Source organism: Danio rerio, chromosome 1 (genome assembly GCF_049306965.1).
Source record: "Danio rerio strain Tuebingen ecotype United States chromosome 1, GRCz12tu, whole genome shotgun sequence".
In the NCBI taxonomy this organism is placed as follows: Eukaryota; Metazoa; Chordata; class Actinopteri; order Cypriniformes; family Danionidae; genus Danio; species Danio rerio.
The window spans coordinates 61,767,310-61,784,842 of NC_133176.1; the positions used below are offsets into that span (position 1 = coordinate 61,767,310).

Below are 17,533 nucleotides of genomic sequence, written 5' to 3' on the forward strand. Positions count from 1 at the left end.
AGTGGTGTTAGTGAGGCCAGCAGGGGGCGCTCAACCTGCGGTCTGTGTGGGTCCTAATGCCCCAGTATAGTGACGGGGACTCTATACTGCTCAGTGAGCGCCGTCTTTCAGATGAGACATTAAACCGAGGTCCTGACTCTCTGTGCTCATTAAGAATCCCAGGACTCCTTCAAAAAAGAGTAGGGGTTTAACCCCGGCATCCTGGCCAAATTTGCCCACTGGCCTCTGTCCATAATGTCCTCCTAACCCTCCCCATATCATAATTGGCTTTATAACTCTCTGTCCTCTCCACCAATCAGCTGGTGTGTGGTGTGAATCTGGCGCAAAATGGCTGCTGTCACGTCATCCAGGTGGATGCTGCACACTGGTGCTGGATGAGGAGATTCCCGCCCATTGTGTGTAAAACGCTTTGAGTGCCCAAAAAAAGCACTACATAAATGTAAGAAATTATTATAATTATTGTTAATATTAATGACTATAAACATTATAAAGTTACAGTGCTGCACTTTGTTTGTGTTTTCAGTATGCTCATGTTTATATTGGCTTATTGACGTGTGTCAGCTGTTGCAATTAACATTTGTATGTTTATAACCACGCCTGAAAATGGTGGGGGTCGTGAGTCCCTGGCGTTGTTATTTTGGGGGTCATGGACTGAAAAGTTTGGGAACCCCTGATCTAAACTGCTTATTCTCATTCATAATTAATCTCAGTCTGGTTAAAATTAGTAAGTAAACGAACTGTGCTTAATTATAACGAGTAAGCAAAGACATCTTAACTGTTCCAATGGGTTTATTCACTAGTCTTGTTTTGCAGTGCATAATATAAGACATCTTTTATAGCTGAGACAGGCAGAAAATAAAGACAACTTTTTTCTCTCTTCTTCATATAAGGGATACACTTTATCAATAATAAGTATGCTGATAAAATTGTTACGATCATAATTAACTGGTTAATATTTATATATATATATATATATATATATATATATACACACTGTTAACAATGACCTGTAGAAACTACAGTAACTTACTGTAATTTGATTGCAGCAAAAATACTGTTTACATTTACAGCACCGTTTATCTGGCTGTATATGTATTTACAGTATTGTATATCTTTAGTGTAAAATATAGTCATTTTCACAATGCAATTTTAAAATACAGTAACATACCGCATAACTGTATGTTATAAGTTAAATACTCTGTCATTTACTAAATTTGTTAACAGTGTGTATATATACACACACATACGTGTTAATTACTGCGCTGCCTGGAGGTTTAGACTTGATCTACACCAGGTCTGGAAGCACTTCTCGGCCTCCTCCATCTTCTTCTTCTCCTCCTCTTTGACAGGACCAGATCCTCTGTAATAAACTCTGACCAGCTCTTCATTAAACTTCTTTGGCAGGAAACTGGACAGCTGTCAATACAAGACAAACGCAATGCTTTTTTACCCCCATTTTGCTCCTGAAGTGAATGACCAAATGATTGACCAAGGCAAAGTAACAAGCCTCAGTTTACCAAAAGACTAAGTAAGAGATAAAGTACATCCCGTCGGTTGTTATCGCAGAATAAAGCCTGACCGATTGATCAGCAACTGTTGTACAACACTGAAAGGTCTTGATCACACCAAACTCGCTTTTTGTGTTCATACAGTTTTTTGGGGGGTTTTGTGTGCTGCTTATGTGCCTTGAGTCCTTGCCGTTGCATTCTGTGCATCTGCAATTAAAAAAAATGGACAGGCGCGCTTTCCAATCAAATGAAAGCAGAGGCGGAGTTTCCACTGAAAAACAGCAGTGTTTGTGTTGTCAAGATCACTACGCAGACTTTTAAAGATGGAGGAGAGACTAGTGGTTGCTGTTTTGAGTTATCTAGAGCTTTATGACTTCACAAATCTTGAATTTCACAATATTATTTAATATTGCAATTATAGCAATATCAACAGCAGAGCTCACGCACATGCAGCTCATGCAGCTGATTCAGTGGCTGCCAAGCAAAATAAAAGTCGCAGTGCACTTCATTTTTTCTTATCAACAAAAGGCAGTGTGGTGTGCCTCGCATTCTCTGTTAATAACCGGCTGGATGTACATTATGCTGATTATTACATGAATACTCTTCACAAAACTAAACTATAAGACACAAAACATTGATCTGAATCAAGAATTAATTATTCATATAAAAGTAGTCGCTAATTAATAATGAGTTATTAATTTTTATTCTGCTATAGAAATCAGCTGGGTGTAAATTATGCTGATTATTACACTGTACAAAATATGTTATTAAACAGTTTCTGTATTTGTGTTTAATTGCAGTCATGAACTGCATTATGGGATGTTGAAAATTCGACTCTCCAGTTTGACAAAGTGACATTTATTAGCAGTTTAATAGTTTTAAAATAATATAATGTATAGGAAATGTTACAGAAATAAGTGTGTAAAATAACAGAAAATGAACATGTTTATTAAAGTCACTGTTTAGAACTTTTCAAGGTTAAAAATTGTTGGAAGATCAAAATCCCATAATACAGTTCAGAAGCAGACATAAGTTCATAAGATGATTGCAAACAATTGTATAGTGTACTTTCCATATATAGTGTATATATAGTATTCATAATATTCAAGCTATGTGACTGATAAATGTACCTAATAAATGATCACGTATACATTTCTGTAATATAAATCGGCTAAAAAGTGTCGATGTTACCTGATAATCCTCAATGGTTGAAGCTTCATTGGGTTTTCTCTTGCTGTAGAAATAAACACGTTCAATTGGGTTTTTGTCCTTCATGCCATGATCCAGATCAACCACCTACCATAATAGGAGATTAAATACTTTGTAAAGATTTAAGGGTACGAAGGTAGAGATTAAGTGTTTGGTATAGACATTATTTATATAGAGCAATATAATATATAGAGATTATTTCCCCTCCTGTGAATTTTTTAAAATATTTTTCAAATATTTTCAAGTGCAGTTTAACAGAGCACTTACAACTCGTCACCTTAGAATTATAAGACATTTTTGTCAAAATTGAGTTATTCACATAAATGACAACTTATTCACATTATGTGATTTTTTATAAGTTATTTACATTTTATGACTTTTTATTTAAAAAACAAAAATGGTTTATCTACACACTTGCTCTCGCTTTGCTCTATAAGGTTTTTTCTGTTAGCCAATCAGCATTTTTAATGCACGCATGAGGACCAATCAGGATTAGCTTACTTTGTTGTTTCGCCGGACTAGTCGACTAAAAATTATTTTAGTCGACTAAATAATGGCGCACCACACAAAATTACGAATAAACCTGAAACTGAAAAGATATGTGTAAATGTGATAATTTAGAAGCATTTTTAACATTGAGATGAAATGTTATATTTTACATTGTTGAAAAAGAAAAAAAAAGTCATATATTGAATGTAAAATATTTTTATTTGTGTATATATGGTAAGTGAAACATTTTTCAGTATTTATTAAACTCATTTGCTCGTTGTTTGTTTTCTTTTAAAGTCTTCAAAATTTATATTAAGCCTTACAGGGCAAATACTTAATTAAATGCTTAAGGCAAATAATCCAATAAATATAATTCAATAATTAATATAAGGCATAAAATTTAATAGATATTAACATATTAGTTAGACAAAATTAACATCTGCACTGGACAAATTACTAGTACCTTGTACAGCCTTGTATGATTAATTTGAACAAGAAAAAACAATTTCATCCTAAAACATGAAATAAATGTTATAGAAAGCATAAATGTAACTTTCTCAAGCATCAGCATATTGTTACAACACCAAATTATATATATTTTTATTGTTTTTGTTGGAAAGAAATGCTTCAATGAATGATCTGCCAGATATAACCTTATAATTCCAAGTGGAAAATGACTTTTCAGAATTAGAAGCTTCTCTCTGCATTTACCATGGTTTATTTACTCCAGTTTGCAAATGTAAGAAAACTTTGAAAATTTACAATAATGGTACATTTAGGGTCTCTATCATGTTATTGTATGAAAGAGAACTGTTACACACATGTTGTTTGCTATATGGAATGTAAACACTTTAAAGTTTTTCATTGATTTAAAAATTATTCAGAATGCAGAGAGAACCTTATAATCCCAAGGTGACGAACTATTTCCTATTATATTTTTCTCCTGGAAAAGTTTCATTTCTTTTAGTTTGGCTAGAATTATTATTTTTTTAATCTTTCAAAATGTAATGTATGTGTGGTCAAAATTATTAGCTCTCTTAAGCAATATTACTTTTGGATTGTCAACAGAACTGATATACAATGACTTGCCTAATTACCCTAACTTTAACCTAATTAACCTAGTTAATCCTTTAAATGTCACTTTAAGCTGTATAGAAGTGTCTTGAAGAATATCTAGACTAATATTATTTACTGTCATCATGACAAAGAGAAAATAAATCAGTTATTAAAACTATTATGTTTAGAGATGTGTTGAACAAAATCTTGATTAAAAAATGTACAGGAGAGTGAATATTTTTGTCTTTAACTTTAACTCACATAAACCGGCAGCTCTTCAGCCGTCAGGGTAACAGTTGGGTCTGTTGGTTTGTATGTCTTTACTGCTGCCTTCCAGCTATTTTTAAGCTCTTCCTGAAAAAAAGATTTCACTCAGTTTTAGAAGTTTAATGAAACTATATGATGTATGTTTTTCAGTTTCTGTCCAACCTTTGACATGTTTTTCACAGTCAGACGAACTTCTCTGATAAACTTTGGCAGTTTTCTTCTCATGATCTTGTCCAGGATGTCTTTGGATTCCTTTAGATTAGGAGAGGTGGAGGACAAGATCTGCTCAAAGATCTCATCTGGCAAAATAATGGAAAGGTAAATATTTTCATAACAATAAAAGATCAGCGTGTGCATTTAATATGGGCTATAATATTCTGCTAAGTTTGAACTGTTTTGGCATGTTTTGACATGTTTTGGCAATGTTTTTGGTCTTTTTCTTTTGTCATTGAGCTTCGCGGGACCCTTGCTGTCTATGGAGGATAAGAGAGCTCCAGGATTTCATCTAAAATATCTGAATTTGTGATTTAAAGGTGAACAAATGTCTCTGGGGATTGAACAAGACTAGGGTGAGTTATTAATAACAAAATTGGAAACAAAATTTAAACAACATGTAAATACACAGGGGGGTGAATAGCAATAAAGAAACAAGAGTGGGGGTAAATAAAGGTGGGAAAAAAGAACAAAAGTGGGGGACAGCGATGACCAGCGTTGCAGGTTATTCAGAGTAATATCCTGTAAATTTCCTACTTATACTCCCTTGTGTAGTTTTAATTGTCAATTTTGTCGTGCTACAGTCTTGGCTGTCCTCTGATTTATAATTGAAAATAACAAAATGAGATTTCTTTTGTTGTTGTTAAGTGCCTTGATTATTCTGTAAAACACTGTTCCTCAATGGTCGACAACTTCAAATGAAAATGTTTTTTACGTCACCATTATACCCAAGTAAATATTCAGAGTATCTGTACTTTATCATAGTCTTTTATTTTTTATTTTAGTACACTTTTACTTCGATAAATCCCAAAACAAAATATGGTACCTTTATTGTATTTTTTACTCCACATTTTTTGATTGAAAATAGTGATATTTAATTCATGAACAAGCCTTATTTAATGGGTTCACAATTTACGCTGAGCAATTAATTAGTGAATTGCACTGACATCTGTTCACGAGTCAACAACTCACTGATTCAAGTGATTTGATTAGACAGAGTGAGGCTCCAGTTAATGATTCACTGATTCAAATGATCTGTTTAGAGTGAAGCTGCGTCCCAAATGGCACACTATACACTATGCACTCATGTACTATGTACTTATGCACATACACACTCAACAGGATAGTATATGTATGTAGTGTCGTCCCAAATGGCACACTAATGTTTTTTTACTAAGCGGAAATTCAAAGCATTTCCCTGATGACGTTTGACGGTCGTCAAATCAGTGAAATAAACGACCAAATTATCAAATAATACCTGCTGTGAGTATAACCGCATTCACCATCGGGAGGCGCTATAATCACTCTCGTAGGAGAATTTTGCTTTCACCATCCAAAATAAATAAAGTTATCCAACATGTGCGCCCAATAGCTCCGCCCCTTCCGCTTCGTGAGCAAACCTGCGGTCCTTGAGTGCGTGAAGTGTCCAAGTGTTATTTTTAGAGTTTTCAGTGTGAACACACTACTTACACTATTTATACTACAAAATGACGTAGAATAGTGCATAAGTATGCGATTTGGGACACAGCTTGAGTCTCTAGTAAATGATTCACTGATTCAAATGATCCGTTCAGATTGACTCTGCAGTAAAAGAATCACAGATTTTGCCAAACTAAATGGGGTTTATAATGTGTATCAGGATCACTTGCATTTTCATGAATTATCAGTGTGGTTTTTGAACATGAGAGGTTTCAGTAATTCAACTTTCTTGCAAATTAAACATTGATCAGTCAGTACGTTTACTCCTAATAAGTAAGTAAATTAAAAATCAAGTACTTTGACTCAAATAATATTCATAAGAATGACTTTATACTTTCACTGGGGTAAAATTTTATCAGGGCATCTACAAGTGACTGGTTTGTTTTCATAATTGGCTCTATTTTTATGCTCAGTGTTTTGAGCTGACCTGTAAGTTTGCTGTAATCCTCCACTGACTTTATGGCTTCAGAGATTTTCAGCATATCTGCAGGTTTTTTTTCATGAAGGTCACGATCAGCAAGTAGAAGTGCTTCAGCAAACCTGATGCATAAAAAAGAACATTGTTATAATCATAATAATACTGAAGGATTTAATTCAAACACCAGTAAAATGCTGAATTTGTGAAACACTCTGTAAAAGAGGAATGGTGATTGAGGGGGAAATATGGTGTCAAAGACCTTGAGTACAGACAGAAAAACTCACATGTCTTCAATGATATTTGCAATCTTGTGTTGATAGGCCTGGCGATGGAGTGTGTATCGAGTGCGAAACATGTCATAGACATTATCAGCCTCCTGTTAGACATAAAAACACAAAGCCTCAAGATTTTATAAAGCCAAATTCAGGAGTATCTGATTTAATAGATTTATATTTTGTCATTTAGCAGGTGCTTTTGTCCAACTGAGGAGGCATTCAGATATTCAACGAGAAGACGCACAAGAAGAGACTATTATACAAAGAAACTGTCCGTGCTCAGAGAAAATAGTCCTAGAGTTAGGAGGGGGGTGTTTTTAGAGAAAGAGGAGTGTTTCTACAGGTGGTTTGTCAAGCTCACTCACCTGTGTGAGGCTTACTACACTTCAAGAGTTGACACTTAGCTGATGATTAATAATAAAGCTTGTTTGGCACGCTGTCCCGGGAGAGAGCCCTGAACTCATTAGATTCTCGAGCCCGGGCTCCCTCCCGATTGCAAGGTGAGAGGGGAGTCTGAGCTCAGGTAGATCTCGAGAACTTCCCTGCTGTAGTAGCTAAGGAACAGATAGCGATTGTTATGAGGATATAACTACTTGAGCACTTCTATAGAGCTGATTTGTGTCAGGAACTCGGGGGATGCCACGTGAGCATGGGGAGTACGTGTAAACTCCACAAAGAAATGTCGGCTGGCTTGGTAAGGACGACTAGAAGCAGTGACGTTCTCGCTGTGAGGCAACAGTGCTAACCACTGGGCCGCTGTGCCACCCATCTAGGAAAGGAGGAGGAGTAGAGGAGGAAGCGGGGATACTTTAAAATGAAGATGACTGTAGTATTGAACCAAGGGTATTTATGGGGACTTAAGCATTGTCTGATAAACCGTATAATGCAGGACATGCTGTGGTCAATCATAAGCATGTGATCCTCTCGAAATTAGATTCTAAATAAACTTCACAAATGTAAAATGCTTTATAAGGAGTGATTTAAAAGAAAGTGAATGGTGCAAATGTGCAGAACCCGTGTTGGTTAAAGTGTCGTATAGGTGAGAAAGTATGTTCTACAGGTGGTTTGTCAAGCCCTCTATCCAGTGTGAGGCACACTCAGAATTGCAAAATGTTTTGTAGCTAATATGTGGTGAGGGTAATGTATAAAATAATGTATAATAAATAGTATCTAGAGAAATAAGTCTGTAGCACAACAGAAAATGTGCTGCAGTTTATGACAAGGTTTCTGTAGCGCAATATAAAACACCAACACAGACAATACAGCACTGCACAGTATTACACTTGCTCATTAAAGTCACTGTTTAGAACTTTTCAAGGTTAAATGTTGTAGGAAGAAAGATCAAGATTCCACAATGCAACTCAAAAGCAGAAATAATATAGGGTAAAATAATACTTTGAAATGAAGAGTAGCTAGAAAGCATGTTAATCTACATTATTAACGAAAGCGATGTCTCCTGTACCTTGTCTCTGAAGCAGATGTGCTTTCTTCCATTCACTACACAAACTCGAGCAAATTTCAGCAGTCGGAGATGGTCGAAGCTGTTTCGAATGCCAAGGTGATGACAGTCTCTGGAAAATTTGATTATTATGTATGACTATTTGGCTCTGGCTACATTTGTTTATGGTTGTCTTTATTAGCATAACAAAATGAGAAAAGCCTGTCGGGCTGTCGAGTATCTAAAACACTAGAATGAATTTGTTATATTATATATTTTCTTGCTGTTAGAGTTACTATTATAATTATTCTGTTTACCGTGCAAAATAGTCCCATTTGTCCACATCAATGCCGTTTTGTTTATTTGCCACAATCTCGTAGAGGAAGGATTTCTCGACATTTCTGCCCTGGTACGGCCACTGAAAAGAAAACAAAACCAAATGTCTGTTTCACTTCAGCTTTTTACACTAACGGCTGATTCATTTTAATGGTCACACTTTATCTGAATGTACACTATTAACAAACCATTAACTATGACTATTAGCTTATTAAACCACTAATTAGCTGCTTATTAATAGTTAAGGTAGTAGTCAGGTTTATGTATTGGGCTGGATTAGGAAATGTAAAATGAGATTATATTTTATAAGTGTTAATAAACAGTTAATATCTTCATATTAAACAACTAGTAAATGGCGTGAATATACTAAAGTGTTACCATTTTTAATGATATCGTTATATACCTCATTATCTGAGGCTTTTGCCCCTTCGATTAACTCTTTAATGAAGATGACGTCGTTATCAGTGAGTCCATGTTCCCTCAACACCTCCTCATTTAGACTCTTCACAATGCTGTCAAACATCAGCACTGACATCTGCTCATGCTGCAGAGACCGAAAGACAAATCATACATCATAACAACATTATATAGGACAGACATTGGTTATATTGTGAACAATATCTGTTAATGAGCAGTTTTTGTATAAAGTAGTTCTAAATTGTTTTGAGGTTTTTTGCGGTTGTGAATTGCATTATGGGACGTTGACTATGGTTTGATGTTGAAAGTTCATCTCTACAGTTTTAACAAAGTGACTTTTATTGAATTTTTTGTGGTTTGAAATAATATAATGTCCAAAAAATAATAATATAGAGAGAAATAAGTGTGTAAAATAACAGGTAATGTGCTGCAGTTTATTACAAGGTATCTGTAGCGTAATATACAACACCAACCCACACAATATAGCACTGCACACTATTACACATGTTCAGAAAAGTCACTTTTTTACAACCACACAAGGTTCAAAGTTGGAAAGAATGATCAAGATCCCATAATGCAATTCAAAAGCAGAAATAAATGAGGAAAGATAAAAACATGAATCACAAAATATGGAAAACTGCACATTTTTAACAGTGCCTGAACTATTGTCTACGGACTACGCTAACTGTGTTTATTCTCACCTTCCAGCTTTCAGGGATATCATCAGGCAAACCTGAGAAACAGAAGCAGGTGGTTTGTAAAACAAATTATGCACTTAAAATATTTTAGGTTGGTTTATAAAATATAAATTTATTCATTTTGGTCTGAATGTATCAACAAACAAAAAAATCTTACATCAATCAAACTGACTCAAAATATTAAGTTAAACTCTGTATAACTTTAAAACATTGATTCACCTATTAAAATAAGTTTAGGTAACATAAATAAATTGTTATCTTGAATGTTTGCCATTGGAATGACTAAAGTTGCCAATTAAAAGTACCTTTTAATTTCTTTATTTTTTTGACTTCAGGAATAACCAGGACATCAAATACATGTGAAAGTGGGCCATGACCTACAAAATAAACACACCTTTTTTTGTAAAATATTTACACCATTAGAAAGTCATTTCATGTATATCTTGTATCCTGTACATTAGAACTATCTAGCATGCACCTTGATGTCAAACGACATAAAAAAAAAAAAACTTGTCAAAAATGCAAATCACTTCAGTCCACTTGAAATCCACACATCGATTTTTTGACCACATTTTTTGACCACCAAAGTAATGACACAAAAATGTATATTATTATTGCTATAAAATATTCATTTAAAAACTTTGATTACAAATAAGTTTAGACTGGATTTTGTTTCATACAATATATATAAACTACCTTGATCATATTGAAAACAAACTTTGCCGTCAAAAATCAATTACTGGACTGTCCTGTGATAAGTTTTTGACGTGTTTTTGATGCAAGTGTTAGATGTCAATTTAATTTGCATTCAGTCATGTTTTTTATGTCTATTTGACATCAAGGTGCCAACTGGGCTAAAGAGATGATAGATTTAAATTTTACTACAGTAACTACATTTTTTTCTAGTTTATATACAAAAATAAATGTTATTCTGGCTTTTGGCCAATATATCTGATTCAATCACATTTATGGCTTCACAATGAACAAAAATATAAATAACAAAATATTTACATCTGTAGTATATTTAGTAAAATCTGCACTCTCAGATATAAAGGTACGTGAGCTGTCACTGGGGTGGTACCTTTTGAAATGGTACTAATTTGTACCTAAAAGTCCATATTAATACCACAAGGGTATAGATTAGTATCTAAAAAGTACAAAAGTGTTCCTCTTAACATTTGTAGGTACTAATATATACTTTTGAGGTATACCAATGGACCCTTCAAGTACAAATGCATACCTTTTGAAAAGGTAGCACACCCCAGTGACAGCTCGCGTACCTTTATTTCTGAGAGTGTGAGTCCGAATTGACTTGAAACTGTTTTACAGAAATGTTGCAGCAATTTAAATCTTCCAGGCATCGTTTGCATAAATTTCCATGATTTTCACTTTTGAATTCTTACTCCTCACCCAAATCATGGCACAGACCAGCGATCTGAACACACAGAAAATCCTGTTTGGTGATTTTGAGCTCCGGCTGATTGTCATGAAGACTCTTGACCAGGCGTCCGGCTAAATACGCCACACTGAAATACACAAACAAGACGTCAGTTCATGATCAAAATGACCCAATCCTGCAAACTACTCAAACGATTCATAAAGAAACACTACGCTTTTATTCTTAAATTGCCTCATTTTCAAGTTAACCAGGTGAGTTTTGCCCTTTTTTAACTCATTCAGCTGATCTCCAGGTCTGGCAGAGCACTTTTAGCTTAGCTTAGCTTAGCATAGACCATTGAATCAGTTTAGACCATTAGCATGTTGTTAAAAAAATTCAAAAAAAGAGTTTGGATAATTTTCCTATTTAAAGCTTGACTCTTATGTACTTACATTGTGTGCTAAGCTTAGAAAAGTTAAAGTTGCTATTTTTTTAGGCTGATATGTCTAGAGGAACTATACTCTCATTTTGGCATAATAGTTAAGGATTTTTGCTGCCGTACTATGGCTGTAGTAGGAACAATGATATTACGCAGCACCTGAAAATAGTCCCCAGCTGGACATCTAGGCAACATCGGTGCTTCATATTCATTTAAAACTCATCTGCATGGCTGTAAAATGAGCCTATACTACTAAATAAAGTGAAGTGTTCCTTCAACATCATTGATTTTGTTAAAATACCTAAAAATGTAGCATTGTATATCTGTCTCACCCAATGGAGTGCTCGAATCGGTTGTGTGAAGCTCCGGGATACACCAGATATGTTCCTCCGAGCTGTTTGAGGTGTCTGAGTCTCTGAAACTGAGGAGTGTCTGTGATTTTCACCAGCAGGGGGTGCAGAGCAATGTGGCCATGAATAGGGTCATTGAAGATCTACGAAAACACAAAACACACCGGCTCATCCAGCCTGATCTCACGCGAAAACGTAAGTATTTTACGTTTTGCCAGTTTAGTGGCTAATTCGTACGAATTCGTACGAGTTCAGTCGTACGAAATGGTACGATTTTTAAAAGGAGGCGTGGCACCTGACCCCACCCCTAACCCCAACTGTCATTGGGGGATAAGCAAATCGTACTAAATTGTACGAATTAGATCGTACGAATTCATACAAATTAGCCACTAAATAAAAAAGTTACGAATTGCCGTGAGATTGTGTTGGCTCATCAAACAAACATACAATAATATTTGTGACTGGACCATCGCCTGACTCCAAAAATGTCTTTGGCAGATGAACCCGCAGAGCATTTCATTTGTGAAATGTAAACGAGTTGAACAGTAGCAGCAACTGAATCATTTACTCAACTGATTCAGTTAGAGCATTGACTTGTTGACTCATTCAGGAGTGTATTTTACATGAGTTTATTTTGCTGCAAGGTTCAACCAGTTTCCCTGTGACGGTTGGTATTTTGTTTATTGGCCAAAATCAAAAGTCATATTTTTGTCACATCACTGTAATGCAGGAAAACAGCACAGAGAATGCATCGTGTTTAAGTTAAAAATAAATGATCCACCATGTGTGCTTTACCTTCATTTGTTCTTTTGAGAAGTCTAAGGTGTATTTCTTCAGGATGTCTTGCAGTTCATCCGTGATCATTTCCCATAACTGCTGTTTATCTGGCTCTGAAAAGCATCACATTTTGTATCCTTCATGAGTTCACACTTAACTGATGATTGATTATAAAGCTTGGCATGCTGTCCCTTTGATCCTCGAGCTCCTCCCGTTTGCAAGGAGAGAGGGGAGTTTGAGCTCAGGTAGATCTGGAGAACTGCCCTGCTGTAGTAGCTAATAAACAGATAGTGATTGCTCTAAGACAGTGGTTCTCAAACTGTGGTACGTGTACCACTAGTGGTACGTGGGCTTCCTTCTAGTGGTACGCAGAGGAATGACATATGTCATGTACATGCTACATATATTTCAAAATTTATCAAAAATTATGTATATAATATGCTGTATATGACATAAAGCTTATATTTCTGAGGTAAACTGCCACGTTTTTTTTAACTGTGCAGAGTTGTAGCTGCTTTACTGGGCCTACTACACTACTGTAATTCAATACTGCTAATTTTGGTGGGACTTGGAGAGACAATTTTTTTCTGAGGTGGGACTTGATGAAAAAAGTTTGAGAACCACTGCTCTAAGAGATAACTACTGATAGGAGCATGTCTATGGTGCTGATTTGGATTAGTCAATTAACTTAAGTTTTTGAATGGTGAGCGGAAACGGGTGGACGTAGGGGAAACCCACGTGAGCATGGGGAGAACGTGTAAACTCCATTCTGAAATGTTGGCTGGCTTGGTAAAGACTAGAAGCAGTGACGTTCTTGCTGTGAGTTAACAGTGCTAACCACTGGGCCATTGTGCCACCCATCTAGGAAAGAAGGAGGAGTAGAGGAGGAAGGGGGGATTCTTCAAAATGAAGATGGCTGTGATATGGAACTGAGGGTGTTTATAGTGGCTTAGGAATCGTCTGATTGGTCAATTATAAATTGAATAATGTAGCACCGACTGCAATCAATCATAAGCACAAGATCCTCTCGACATTAGTTTATAAATAAACTTCACTTTATGTGAAATATATTGTATTTTAGGATGTGTTTTTCCATTTCCTCAGTTTGTAAATTAAGTAAACACATGCAATTGCACAAGCAAATAATGATCGTATAGTAGATGTGTACGTATCAAACAAGACAATCAGATTACATCAGTGTGTGTTTTAATGCTAAATCAATTTTACAATAATTAAGCCGTAAGGGTTAAATAATTTGATGTTTTATTGGTGGACATAGTTTTAAAGCAGTAGTTTTGGAAAATGAAGTTTTGGCTAGGCCCTTTTGTCATAGTTTTCATTGTTAAATCTATGAGGATTTCTGGCTTGACAGCTAATGTAATGACTTGAGTAATAAGCTGTTTCATTTTTAACATATCTAATGCATTGTGTTTAAAAAAAAACAAAACAAAAACACTGTCTTTTTCCAACTTGACATTGGTTGTACATTTTACATCAACTAGCAGATCAATGAACCAACAATTAATTTCTATGCATTATGCTAATGGAATGCCTTAGACTTTAGAAAGATTTAAACAAAGTGAAAAAAAAATGCATGAGAGTTAATTTATACCACAAACAGCAGTAAATAGACTACAGCAAACCTTAGTAAATCACCTTGTGGGATTCATTTAATTACTCTCCTCCCAAAATGTATGCATGTGAAAAGGGAAACTCCAAAAAATAACACACATATTCAATCAGTTAAATACGCTCAAGTTGTTTCAGCTCTAAGGTTTCAGTGCATTCAGTCTGCAGTACATCCTGACAGCATTTTCTTTTCCAGCCAAACGAAAGTTGATGTTAGAAAATCTTGCCCTTGAACAGGAATTCAGGAATTTATAAAATAAACTTATTTTTTGCATGATTTGTAAATCTATCCATCTATATATATATATATATATATATATATATATATCCTTACCTTCACTTGCATCATAAGACTTTTTCAGGTCCTGAAGACTTTTCCTGTGCTCAAAGAGATGTTTTCTGCTTTGTTCTGCTTGGGGCATCTTCTCTCTCTTACTCTCTCTCTGTCTCTCTCTCTCTTTTATCTTTTAAAAATGGAGAGAATGGAGATGTGTTGAACTGCTTAAAGATTTGACAGACTCACAGCTCTAGTCACTGAAACACTTGAGGAAAGTTTCACCCTTCACATATGAGGGTGTGTTTCAGACTCAGAGATGCTGCTTCTGCAAACACTGCATAACGAGCAGCTGATCACACACCCACATGTACTGAATGGTTCTGGTAAATGGATTTGTCAATCAACTACCTTAGTTAGGCGAGCCTGTTTGGCAAGTATAGGTATATTAAAATGCAATGCATTTAGTACTACTAGATGCAATATAAATGTTAAAAAAACATAATAGTTTTAATAACTCATCTCTAATAACTGATTTATTTTCTCTTTGTCATGATGACAGTAAATAATATTAGACTAGATATTCTTTAAGACACTTCTATACAGCTTAAAGTGACATTTAAAGGCTTCACTAGGGTAATTAGGTTAACTAGGCAGGTTAGGGTAATTAGGCAAGTTATTGTATAATGATGGTTTGTTCTGTAGAATATAAAAAAAAAAGCTTAAAGGGGCTAATAATATTGACCTTATAATGGTTCATAAAAAAAACTAAAACTGATTTTATTCTAGCCGGAAAAAAAAAAAGACTTTCTCCAGAAGAACAAATATTATCAGACAAACTGTGAACATTTTATTGCTCTGTTAAACATCAATTGGGAAATATTAAAACAAACAAACAAAAAAACTATATATATATATATATATATATATATATATATATATATATATATATATATATATATATATATATATATATATAAAATTTTGCATATATGTTTTGTTCTATAACCACTAAAATTTCTCAAACCTTTTTTTCATCATTACACTGACTTTAACTGTTTTAACTGTGTGCTATGGCAAGAAAAAAAAGTGTGAGACTAAAATAAATAATATTAGCAGACCTTTAATTTGGATTAGCAACAAACACACCATACATGAAACATTTTGAACATCTTTAAACACACAGAGATCAAAAATCATGTATCTAAAGAGTGATGACGTGCTTCATGCTGCACTTAACAATGCTGGGTTTGTACACATTTAACCCAGCACGTCATCATTTTGCCAAGTATGCAATCCTGCATTAACATCTCTGTTAACAACTAAATTAACTATCTATCATTTTATTGAAAAATATAATCCATACATATTACCCTAAACACAAACATAACTATAAATTATTCCCAAAATCACAGGGGAATAAAAGTTGGATAACGCTCGTGTAGAAGTGCATACAATAACCATAAGCCTAAACTCAACATATAAAACAGCAATTTTACTCCTTAATTCTGACTAAAATGTTGTTCCATGAGCAACATAGGCGTCAATCAAAGAACATGTCCTACTTGGTGAAATCAGGTTGGCGGTTTGACCCAACAATGGGTTACGACAACCCCGCATTTTTAGAGTGTTAAAAAAGTGATTAATAAAAATGGTTTATAACAATTAATAGTGTCTTTCGGTGACATATTAAACTGAATCGGGTTTAATCTAGATCTACATTAGCCTGAGATGCTGAATATTTTTCTTTGTGTAAAGTGGCTTTGGCATAATGTATATTGATTAAAGCTGTGGCATTAAAGCTAGGTGACCTGAATAGTAAACGCTCATTATGGAATCCGCAGTTGGTTCGTGTTCTTGTCTTTACTTAATGAAGCCACATAATTATTTATTTCTGTGAAACGTTCCATATCTTTTTATAACCTACTAAGCTGCGTGTTTTATATAGGTGTTGCTGTTTTTCAGGACATTATGTCCCACAACAATAAAAATAGTCAGCTGTCGTGAACACGCAAGAGATCCTTAAAAGGAGAACTATGAAACTTCACTGTTAATAACAGGCGTGTTTGATGTGACAGATGATGAAGTCCTAAATACAACAAAACAACACCTATCAAAAATACGCACCTGAGCAGGTTCAGTTTCTAAAGTGGGGATCAACGACTCTGTTGATTACTGTATGTCAAACAGGTTCAGTGTAAAAGCACATTTGGGTTTCCATTATGAACCTTCGCTTTGTTGTAGCTATTTGTTTGCAAATAATTCAAATAATCTATGTTGCGTGACAAGATAATTTATATAGACCTTGAATAATAAAAAAAAAATAATAATAATAATAATAATACAATTGTTTACATTTACATTTTTGCATTTATTCACTGACTAGTTTGTTTGACAGACAAAATGCAAACACATGTAATTCTTGGAAACTAAAATAAACAGAGGCAGGGATATTTTGCACAATGTATTTAAATCTTAATTGGAAAAATAAAAATAACCAAATAACAAGTAAACTGACAGAACACGAAACAGATATCCGTATGCTGTGAATATTAAAGTTTGCACAAATGTAAATAAAAGTAGGCTACAGAGCTTCTGTTCCTTTGTTAAACAAGAGCTTGATGCTCATGCATTATTATATCAGACATGATACACTAATTTCTAATCGCGTCCCGCCTTGTTAACATCTCTGTTTAAGTGTTTAACTCTCTTTATAATAACTTGCGTTGTATTTGAACGTGACGAGCTCAAAGCGAAAATAATAAATAAATAAAAATAAGTCGCTATTCATTATTTAATCAAGCAATGTCTGAAGACTCTTACGCTTAATTTAGATTAATCATTTTCTTTTAATTCGTACGTGATCCTGGAGCACAATGTCTG

At 34.6% G+C, this 17,533-nt stretch overlaps 1 protein-coding gene across 3 annotated transcripts; it reads right to left on the bottom strand.

The window, feature by feature from the left end:
- Window positions 1–771: 771 nt before the first annotated feature.
- si:ch211-233g6.2 lies at window positions 772–14,912 on the bottom strand. 3 transcript variants are annotated; one of them, XR_012383278.1, is made up of 15 exons: window positions 14,711–14,912; window positions 12,766–12,860; window positions 11,953–12,113; window positions 11,214–11,329; window positions 10,109–10,180; window positions 9,807–9,838; window positions 9,092–9,232; window positions 8,670–8,770; window positions 8,377–8,485; window positions 6,924–7,015; window positions 6,649–6,761; window positions 4,692–4,828; window positions 3,860–4,616; window positions 2,700–3,758; window positions 772–1,416 (listed from the first exon to the last, which is right to left on the bottom strand). XR_012383278.1 is itself a non-coding variant. In XM_009295834.5 (15 exons), the coding sequence occupies exons 1-15, from the start codon at window positions 14,796–14,798 to the stop codon at window positions 1,255–1,257; spliced, it is 1,617 nt and encodes a 538-aa protein (XP_009294109.1). In that variant the 5' UTR covers window positions 14,799–14,912; the 3' UTR covers window positions 772–1,254. The 3 variants fall into 3 exon arrangements, 2 of the variants coding, with proteins under 2 accessions (XP_009294109.1, XP_068076982.1); XM_009295834.5 differs by having other exon boundaries at window positions 2,700–2,804; window positions 4,524–4,616; XM_068220881.2 differs by lacking the exon at window positions 10,109–10,180 and having other exon boundaries at window positions 2,700–2,804; window positions 4,524–4,616.
- Between the last annotated feature and the right edge of the window lie 2,621 nt (window positions 14,913–17,533).

What these genes read in the sequence shown, in the direction of transcription:
- si:ch211-233g6.2 (XM_009295834.5), bottom strand. Translation starts at nt 14,798, where the DNA reads ATGCCCCAAGCAGAACAAAGCAGAAAACATCTCTTTGAGCACAGGAAA. An exon ending in ATATCCCTGAAAGCTGGAAG is followed by an intron (nt 9,233 to 9,806) that starts GTGAGAATAAAC and finishes CGGTCTCTGCAG; the next exon opens with CATGAGCAGATGTCAGTGCT. An exon ending in CAACCATTGAGGATTATCAG is followed by an intron (nt 1,417 to 2,699) that starts GTAACATCGACA and finishes TTGTATTGACAG; the next exon opens with CTGTCCAGTTTCCTGCCAAA.